General features: G+C 33.0%; 1 protein-coding gene across 1 annotated transcript; it reads left to right on the forward strand.

The window, feature by feature from the left end:
* Positions 1–4,124: 4,124 nt before the first annotated feature.
* On the forward strand, positions 4,125–5,021 carry LOC149570010 (putative histone H2A.3). Its single transcript, XM_089822671.1, has 2 exons — positions 4,125–4,389; positions 4,583–5,021. Exons 1-2 carry the CDS (start codon positions 4,210–4,212, stop codon positions 4,796–4,798), a joined length of 396 nt encoding a protein of 131 aa, XP_089678797.1. The 5' UTR covers positions 4,125–4,209; the 3' UTR covers positions 4,799–5,021.
* The last annotated feature ends 6,091 nt before the right edge of the window (positions 5,022–11,112 follow it).

Below are 11,112 nucleotides of genomic sequence, written 5' to 3' on the forward strand. Positions count from 1 at the left end.
AACCATATGGAAATATGAGATTAGTACTATAGGAATGTGGCAACTAAATTTTTTCTTAAAATATCAAATAATAGAATTTGAAATGATCAAACCATCGTAAATTAAGGGTGACCAAATTTTAGGTTTGTGTCTTGGTGAAAGCTACTACAATACGTTTGATAAGAAATTTCAATTCTTATATATATGTATGTATGTATGTATGTATGTATGTATGTATGCATGCACATGTATATATGTACAACATATATGTATTTAGATATGCATATATATCAATATAAAAGTTTTTATATTAAGCTTTTATAATAAAAAAATGTTGTATTTGACAGTTCTCTTTAATGTTTGGATGTGAAAGCTGCTACACAATATAGCTCAGTGCATGCATGCTATTCTGTATATCAATGTTTTGAACTCAAAGAAAACAAGTATGTCATTGATCCCTTTTTGATTGTATTCTACCATACTATTTTGGGACTCTCATGCATTATGTTGTTTTTAAAACAAGCTTGTAAAAATACTCTTATATTGATAGGACCATGAATTGGTATTGCCTTCTAGAATTTCAATGATCACACTCCTAGCAACCCACCCATTGCAGGATACTAATGTTGGATTTTAGGGCCCCAAAAACAACACTAGTTAGCCAATACACCCTCAGAAATTCCACCGACCTAACATTCATTCCCATGTCCCACTAAACTACATTTTGGCTAGCAAATGAAACTTGACGTCTAACATAATATGGTCATACAAACAACTAGTTTTGAAAGTCAAACAATCAAAATAAGAGATGAATACACCCAACTATATATTATTCTCATAAATGTCATTTAAGGTCATCAACACTAACTAAAAATAATATAAAAATACCCCATTTGGTTGGGAATGCACAACTTGTCTACAGGTGTCATTCACACCAAGCTACAAGATCAATTGTAAAATGTTTCTAGGTTTGATTGTGTCAAGATTTTTACATCAACATTTCAGATCACTCTATGATCCATCATCAAGATCATAAATCATTTTTATCATCCTAATGATGAATCTTGGCATGTGATTTAAAATGTTGATGAAAAATACTGATGTAGTCAAAATAAAAAAATGATTTACAATTGATCTTATGCAGTTTGGAAATATACTTTCCCTCATAGCTAAAAAATATTAATATCAGGGGAAATTATTATCTATATCACAAAATAATGTCCCAGCCAACATTATTAAACAAGAAATAACCCCTCTTCGATTTGGTATTAGATGCCGAAGAAAACTCCAATCTTAAATCACAAACTCCCTTTTAGGTATCCCAATCTTCAAACAATAAACTTATAAATCATCAAGGGTTGAGCTACATTCTCATCCAAATACCTAAGGATTTTCCTCCTACGGCGTGCTGGGAAGCCTCTCCTTATTTCAAGGTTTGTATTAAGGTTGTGAAATTCTTGCATAAGAGAGCTAAAATATCAACAACTTTTCAAAAAAATCTTATTGAAGGAAGGACATTAAGAGCTGACTAGTTATTGATTCCCCACTTGTCTGAAAAGTTAAATATGTAATTTGATTTAATTTTTGTGACAAGAAACTTCCCTTTGAATTAACTGTCATTTTAGTTTGAAGTTACTAACTCCTAGAGGGTTGACAACCCTATAAATGTACTAATTGATTAGTTTACAACAACCCTCTCTTTCTCTTCCTTGGCTTGACAAACCATGATCTAGTTATTCATTTGCTTGGGAGACAGATGAAGAAAACTCTTTTCCCTAGTTTAGATTTAGTATGGAGAGAAATTGATTCATGCCCTTTGTATTTGGAAAGGTTACCTTGCCCATTCTTTGGTATAAAACGAACATTTTCCAACTTAGTGTTTTTGCAAGGAACAAGACCAAGGGCCTAACTCTTTATTGATAAAATATGACCATACAACTCTAATTTCCAGTATATGGTTATTAATGTACATGGACAGGCATTGCAAACTAGCATTCCCTTAAAACTGAGACCTCATCATTAGCAATGCAAAACTGTGATTAACTATAATGCACCAAGTTCTAACTGTAATTACTAGAAAATAAAAGTAATCTCTTTAAGGGAAAAGTGGTTCTTATTTTCAATACTGTGAGCTATTGACCTAATGTAAACAATAACTTTCTCATGTTACGTGGGCCTTGCCCAGGAACCCTATGATTCTGTAGGGATGTAGGGCGGGGAACAATAGCCTCCTATAGCCTATAAAATAGTAGGGGTATGGTATAGTTCTCTGCCGCGCCCAACCCCAAAATAGTCGTTGTTGTTGGGCATATGCGAGGAAGGTTGCAATCTCTTGTCGGAGGAATCAAAATGTCCTGAAACAGGATGATTTGAATACAAGCTAAAATTGACCCAGGAGGAGATATGTCCGGGAGGGAGATATGAATACTCAGATAGGAGGATTCTTCATTCGGGAGTTGGGAGATGACTGAGAGTTACGAAGCTGCACTTAGGGAATTAAAAGGCACTAAATTGACTCGATAAATGTTTGTTGTTTACATTCTTTCTTTTTCCTAAAGAAAGAAGTGTTGTATATATTTGGTCATCTCATTGAGATGAATTAAAAGTTCATTTAATTTCTAACCATATGGAGATATGAGATTAGCACTACATGAATGTGGGGATTAACATTTCTAGAACAAATAAGTTATATTGAATCTTTCAAATTACATACTGAGATCTATTAAGAGAATGAAAAAGATCGAAAGAATAAATAAGATATGTTATTGAATACTAATTTGTATTGAATGTTTCAAATCACACACTGAGATCTATCAATGAAGGAATGAAAAAATGAAAAGAACAAATAAGATCTACTAAAAAAAGACGTGAAAAATCCTTTTGTTCAAAAACTACTAAAAAATATATTAAAAAACCCTAGGCAAAATATGTTACCTGATGAATACATAATTGGGAAAAAAATGGAGAAAAATACTTGATCTCTACAACTTTCACAAATGAGCCAAAAATGGGTCTCCAACAAAACTACTTCTCAGAACCGCTCAGAAGGGAATGTCCGATTTTTTTGATGCTTCCAAAATCAACAATTACTAATAAATGGAAACTCTAGATGACCAAAATTCAACAATCCAATTGAATGTAGTTGATAGAAAACCAAAAAACATTCCCCAAGACAATAAGTAAAAGACAAACCAAAGAATTATGACCACATTTTCTACCAAAATTGACACGTTCTCTGACAATATGACAACTATACCGTGCACGTTATAAATCCAAATCAAAATATGGTAGACTTGCTAAAGATTTAGGTCTAACAATTTGGTGAGAATAGTTGTTTGGATAAAACAATTGAGGGAAAAAAAAAACAAAGCAATAAAGAAAACAAAGAAAAAAATGTCATTGACAATACCAAAAATGAATGTCAGATCATATCCCAAATTTATAAACACTAAATGTTGTTGAATTTGGCTAGATATTTTTCAAAGATAGGGCAATACTATTAATGAAATCACTGTTGCTATGTTGGATAGGCCACCTCTGCCACAATTTTTTTTAACAAAATAGAAAAAAATCACTGGATACCCTATTGTTCATAGCAAAAGCCAATAGGAAATTCACATTTAACAAATTTTCATAAATTAAAACAATAACCTAAATTAGAAAACATTATGAAATAGTTTGGAATGCATTAATAAAACATTCGGATTGGTCAAAACTTATTTGAAAATTTGCATCCACTTGGAGGCTATAGTATCCTCCATTGGGGAGGAACTAATAAATACAATGATACAACTATCAAATTTAACAGCAAGAGTGATGTCACATAAAATCGTTCAACTATAAAATTGAGGCGCGGTACACTTCGACCACGAGGTTGTTATTCATAGGCGATCATAATTCCTTTCTATTTAGGTCTACACATTTTAAAGTCAATTTTTAAAATGGCGGACTAAAAGGCAGGACAAAAATAAACCCGCCACGCGGCAATCATTAAAAAATTAAGGCTAATAATCAAATCTCTACCGTCAATTGTTCTCCCAATCAACGGTAGAAGATGTTAATCCGTGTAGTCGAAGCGGATAGGCCCAAACTACAAGGAGTCTAATAATCCCATATAAATTGCCATGACTCCCATTTTTCTCCGTAGATGCGTATTAGGGAAAGAAGAGGCAGCAGATATTGAGAGAAGGAGAAACGAGAGGCGATCGAATTTTTTCGAAGCAATAAAAAATGGCAGGCAGAGGAAAATCCGTAGAAGGAAAGAAGGCCGTTTCAAGGAGTTCAAAGGCTGGGCTTCAGTTTCCAGTCGGGCGTATAGCCAGGTTTCTGAAGGCAGGGAAATATGCTGAGCGTGTTGGTGCAGGCGCTCCTGTATATCTTGCAGCCGTTCTCGAATATCTTGCTGCCGAGGTAGATTCTCTATGTAATTTGAATTCTTTAGATTTGAAGGCTATGTTTCGATTCCATACGAGTTTGGAAGATCTTGCCTAGTTTTTTCGGGGTTTTAATTTTTTTTTCAATTTTAGGGTTTTTTTGACTTCTCTCTCAAACGTGGGGTTTGATCGCCTTTTGCGTGGTTTTGATGGATTTTGTGTTTTTGTAGGTGCTTGAGCTGGCTGGTAACGCAGCAAGGGACAACAAGAAGACTAGGATCGTGCCTCGACATATTCAGTTGGCTGTGAGGAACGATGAAGAGCTTAGCAAGCTTCTTGGAGCTGTTACCATTGCCAATGGCGGTGTTCTTCCCAATATTCACAATATTCTCTTGCCTAAGAAGACTGGTAGCGGCAAGGGTGGAGCTACTGAGGCCGAGGCCTGAAGAATTATAGTTTGACCTTTTTTTTTTGGTGTTTATGAACACCACCATGATTCTGAAATCTTGTTAATTTTCCGTAAAGTTTAGGTTGTGTACACTTGATATAAGGATATAAGGGTTTCTAACCAGATAGGCGCTAGAAGCAATTGATGTAAATTCTTTGTTATGGATTTTGAATTTTCAATATGATATATAGATGCCCCAGGGGGTTTGAATTTTGAGGAAATTTGGGCTTGTTCGGATGGATGATAATTTGATTTTAATTTTCTCTTCTTTTCTTATGAAGACGTGTGGGGTAAGTGATGTAGATTCTTTGTTATGAATTTTGAATTTTCAATATGATATTCAAACGCCCCAGGGGTTTGAATTTTGAGGAAATTTGTGTTTGTTCGGATGGATGATAATTTATTTTTAATTTTCTCTTCTTTTCTTATGAAGAAGTGTGGGGTGATCTCGTTCTTCAAATATCTACATTTTCTTCCAATGGTAGTAACAATTTACTGGAATTCTGAAACGAGTATGGTCCATTGATTTACATGAATTTTCAGTCGAAATGGATCATATGACTTTCATATTGAATGTGAATTCCTGTAAATTTCTGTAGCGCTGTGTGATCAACAATTTAGACCTTGTATGCATAAATTCGTTTCTACTGGGGATCGACAGTCATTGATGTTCAAGCAATTTGCTTCTTTTACCGTCCTTTGGGCAAATTATGGAGATTCCCTCTATTTTTAGATCGTTTTTAATACTAAAATGTAAAAACCATGCCCGACTTACGGAGAGCCAGAAGCAAGTCCAATTAACCTAAATTCTCTCTGTTATTTCAATTTCTTCGTAAAGAAAATCCCTTGCTTTTGCCCCTTGGCATGAATTTTGTAGTCGAAGACTTCGAGTTTAAGTTTAGTTTCAAGAACTCATAGTTTTTGTCTTCTAAAATTCTTACATTATTAATAAAGAAATATATTTCTCTTTAAAGATCTTTTAAATTAAAAAGGTGGATTTGAATGTTTGATAACGGTAAATCTATGATTCAACCTATAGTAGGCTTTGAAAAAGATCAAGAAAATTCCAAATAGTTTTCTACGAACATTCCCGTTAAGTAAATTTGTTTAACTGTATCAAAACAAATTAGACACTAACAGGCTATAAGTTAATCTTGGCAAAAAGGTCGATAAAGGAAAATATACTCGGTTTTTAAAATCAGTCTTCCAATAAAAACATGTGGCGAGTTTTGTTTTCTTTGATTTGCTGGCACATGATTTTGTTTTTTATCCAAATTAATATTTAAGTTTGGGATGTATATTAAATACAGCGAACCAATCAGAATATATATTTTTCCTATCAGAGTATTGATAGGAATTCTGTTTATATATATATGTATAAAATGGGGAGGCGGGGGTTCCGTTATTAATATTTATTTAAAAAAATATAAATTAAAAAAAAAGATTAAATAAAATTATTGGTGGGGAGGCGGGCCATCAGACCTCCACCTCCCACCAACTCCTTTCGTGACGGCAGCGAATGATGCCATCCATTAAAGGTTGCACGACAGGCCTGTTGTCACGGCCATAGGGCTATCGCGGTAGCAAAGCCGATGGGCTTTTAAAATATACACAGGTTGTTTGTTTTAAATTTTATTTTATAAAATTTTATTATTAATTAATAGTTTTTATTAATAAGTTTTTATTAATTATTAATTTAATTGTTAATGAGTTTTTAAATATATTTAAATATAGTTAATTGTAATTAATGATTTTATTAATAGTTTTGTTAATTGTTATTAATTCTTAATAAATAAGATATTAATATAGTTGTTTATTTTCATAATTGTTAATTAATTTAATTAAAATTAGTTTAATTAAGTTTGATTAATGCTGAATATTGTTTAAATGAAGTTTTAGATATTATTATTATTATTATTGATTTTAATAAAATTGTAATTATTTTATTTAAAAATCAATAATTATTATTCTAATAATTTAAATAAATAATTACTCTTAAAGAAGTTTGGAATAATTGACTTATAATCGAATAGAGGTAATTGTGCATTTTATTCAAATATAAAAATGGGTTAAATAGTAAGGGTTAAAATGTTAATCTTATATACTCGAAAACTTACATTGAAAATGAAAATTGAAATCTTATTATTAACTCAACTATGTGTTTTCAAAATCAAATCAAACTATGAAACTACATTGTTATTTGTATGTTGTCTATGTTTTGGGTTTGGGTAAACTAGAGTGTTGACTAGTCTTAGGATGTTACTAGAGGCTTGGGAGTTCTGTGTTTGTGATATTACGATGATTTGATTTTGATCTTTCAAACTCAATCATGGTAATGTGTTTGGTATGCTTTATGACGAGTTTGGTTATATTGTACGTTATTATTTTCAGTGTTCTTATGTGAAACTGAGATGAATGTTATGACTTTTTTGACTTGACTTTTGAGTCTTCGATCAGTTTATTTTGGGATGCTTGCCAGTTGCTTGTAAAGGATTGAGGGATTATTGTGTATTATCTTTTGATGCTTTCCAGTTGCTTGTAAAAGATTGAGGGATTATTGTATATTATCTTTTGATGCTTTCCAGTCACTTGTATAGACTGAGGTGAAATTTGTGATTATTTGATTTGTACTTTTATGAGCCTAGGGTAGGTAATCTGTATGTTAAGTTGGGAAGTGGCTTGCAATGGAGGCTAGGGCCCAAAGTTGCTACTAGGGTAACCCATTGTAAGTAGTTAATAAATGAAAACACTATTAAATGAGAGTAAAATGAACCGTCTTTGTTTTTTCTTGCCCATGCCTCGAGTGCTAGTACACACTAAGATGGGAGTAGAGAAGATGCTTGGTTGTGACCATGCATCATTAGTATGCTTTGTCAGTACAAAATGATACTAATGTTGCATAAAGTCACTAGGGGGCCAAAGGATTAAAAGACTAGCTGGGTCACCCTAGAGTTGGTTTGTGCAATGACACTTGCCCACTAGCAGTATAGATTTCTTACGTGTCTTTGTTTGCTTTTGGGTCTAGATGTCAATTTATCTTGGAACCTTTGAGTTAGATTACTTTTAGGGTTTTCCTTGACTTAGATATTACTTTTGATTTTTTGGAATTGTAATCTTGTGTGGGACTTGAGACTATTTCCTCAATGTGGTGGGAGTGAACTTTTTTGGGTTACCACGAGGTCGGGTGGTAATGCTTTTTACTCTTACCTTTGAGATCCATCCGTTGATGCTGTGGTTGGAGTTCTTTGTCTGTATTTCCTTTCATTCTATCCTTGTGTATTATGATGGATGATTATATCTTTATGATTGATGATTTCACTTATTGTATTGTATCTTGTTTCATTGATCCGAAAGGGATGATGTGTCTATTTTTATAAATGTATATTCTTTCAGCCTTTCATACCCTGTGACATGTATAGTGGATGATTGTGCATTCTGAATTTATTGCCAAGTGGCATTCAGAACAAATGTATATTATGGACTTGGACTTGTAATTATTCTTTCATGAGGATGTGTTATTTATTAGACTTAGTATTAATTAAAATTTAAATGTGACTCAACGTCTTGGGATCCTTAAGGAATGTAATCTGTTACGTTTGCTTATGTATGATTGTATGTTATTGCTTCCTCTACTTTATGATTGTTGTACATGTTACTCTTTAAAAAAAAAAAGTTTGGCAAACTTAGTAAACTTTAGGTTAACTCTTTTGGATCCCTTGGCGGGGTGTTACATTCTTTGTAATGAGCTTTCTCAATATCTTTTCCACAACCTCCTCTCCCCTTTCCTCCTCCTAAAAGACCCAATTATTCCTCTCCTTCCAAACACCCCAACAAACATGTGGGGGGAGGAGATTCCAAAGGATTCTGAGACAGGAGTGGTAAAAGGGGCAAATCCAATTCTTCACGAATTGTTCCATGCCTCTCTTCATGACCCAAGCCAACAGGAATTTGTTCCAGATGTAGGACCAAACCTTTAAAGTATAAGGGCATTTAAGAAAGAGGTGCACAATGCTTTCTTCTTCCTCCTCGAAAAGATAGCATCTATTAGTAATCAATTTGCCTCTCCTTCTTAGGTTGTCAGTAGTTAGGCTCCTGCCGTGCATGACCGCCCACCAAAGAAATTAACTTTTGGTAGCAAATGACTATCCTAGATCTTTCTCCAACTGATTGAAGTTTGATCTTTTTCAAAAATAAGCTGGTAGGCAGAGTTAACCGCGAACCAACCATTAGTCTTCCTATCCCAAACCACCTAATATTTTCATTTTATCTTGCTTTTGTGCATGCATGATAGCTTCATTTACGTGTGCAATCTTTCATTTATTTTTTAATAAAATGTATGAATCAATTAGTTCTTTGGAGCCTCATTTGTTTAATTCATGGACTATCAAAATTTTCTTTATTATTTGTTTAGTTGTTTAGTTAAGTGTATTTAAAAAAAAAATCTTCTATAAACTATGAAGATATTGGCTTGTTTCAAATCAATCATAACACACTTAAAATTTTCTTGAATAATGTGAGCAAAGTATTTTTTTGTTAAGCCATGTTTGTTATATAGTTAATGTTTTATGATACATCTTTTATTTAAATTTTTTTTTTTAATGAAAATTTTAGAAAAATCACCTTGTTTAATAGTGAGTGAAAATGTTCTAGATTTATTTTGATTAAATCTTAAATGAGACATTAGCTTCATTCATCAATGTGAGGACCATCACTTAATCTTATAAAAAATATGCTACCTTGTTCAAATGCTCTATCCCAATACGTGGTAAGGTTTTCAAGGACGCATCCTACCCAATCCATTACTTTCCAACTTAATCTTATAAAAAACATGCTAACTTGTTCAAATGCTCTATCCCAATCCACTACTTCCCAATATGTGGTAAGGTTTACAAGGATGTACCTACCTTGCACAAATTGAGTTTGAGTAGGTTTTCAAGGATGTATCATAAAATTTAAAAAAAATACTAATTCACCTAAAGCTAAAGCTAAAGCTCACACTTATATATCCCAAAATATTTTCTTCTCTCACATATCTTCTACTTTGATGAGGAAGTGAATTTGAACAAGGATAAAATGGATTAACATGTAATACTATTCATATCTTAGATTCTATTACGATTAATCTAGATGAAGAAGATACTCTTGACGATGTTATTAACACTAATATTGATATGCATGTTAGTTTTTCCAATAATTTAGATGAGACTATTGATCTTAATAATGATTAACCATTTTTAAAATAATTATCAAGCGTTCCTAGTAATGAACATAGTGATCTAGATTCACAACATGGCCCTTGTTTGGAATTAGCAATGATTCCTTATGTCATGTTTGATGCTTCTCCTTTTGCAATTCTCCAACCTTCCTTAAACATTATACTTTGAGATAGGGGGAAGATGATACTCTCGATTAGGTCCTCTTGTGTGGTGGAATTTATGTGTTTTTTTAGATGTAATGTGTTTCTCCTATGATGTGATGCTTGTTATATGTTGTGTAGATTTCTCTAAAAGACCCTTGTTTCTCTATTGGCATAGAGTGATAAAGGAATCAATCATGTTGTGATCATTCTTCTATTTGTATTGATGCAAGACACAAAATCCTTGGCCATAGACCTGATACCACTTCCATGAGTTACCCTTTCTATAGTAGGGCTTTCCTTATAAGCAAAGTTCAACAAAGTTAAGTATGCTTTGGGATTGGAATAAGCTACATGAGCCTTGATGAGTAGTAATTGCATTGTTCATAAAGATTCATTTATGTAGTCTTCTTGGAATGATGTGACATGGTAGCACCAGATTCTTTTTGGTCTCTACGACATTGACTCAAACAAACTCTCCTTCATTACACTTACATATCTTTCTTCTATTATGTTTTAATTGTACTTCCTTTGGGGAATGATGAGATTTCACTTCGACACAATATTTTATATGTTATCATATGATCATGCTGACTCCAAATTTGGTAGATCCCTCTTGTGCTCTCTTTTTATTAAGTGCTACTTTCTCTTGGCTCATCCTTGCGTAGAGGCATTTCACACTAATCAATCAATTTAATTTTGGGGGCATATAGTCCATTCACATTTTTCACACACACATATTTAATGATTTTTTTCATTATTTGGACCCCTTATTAGATTAATAACATTTCTTAAGGTCATATCTTTGAATTTTTGAATCTCTCTTTAGATTACTAACAATCCTGGAGGTATAATCCCCATGTTTGTGTCTTTTGATCCCTTAAGGACACACACATTGTTCTGCTTGAAGCACTTCTTGTCGGATTACTCTCTTTGGAGATACAAATCCTCGAGGG

The sequence above is a fragment of the Cupressus sempervirens genome, chromosome 3, assembly GCF_028749045.1.
Source record: "Cupressus sempervirens isolate cs-2001-9-10 chromosome 3, ASM2874904v1, whole genome shotgun sequence".
In the NCBI taxonomy this organism is placed as follows: domain Eukaryota; kingdom Viridiplantae; phylum Streptophyta; class Pinopsida; order Cupressales; family Cupressaceae; genus Cupressus; species Cupressus sempervirens.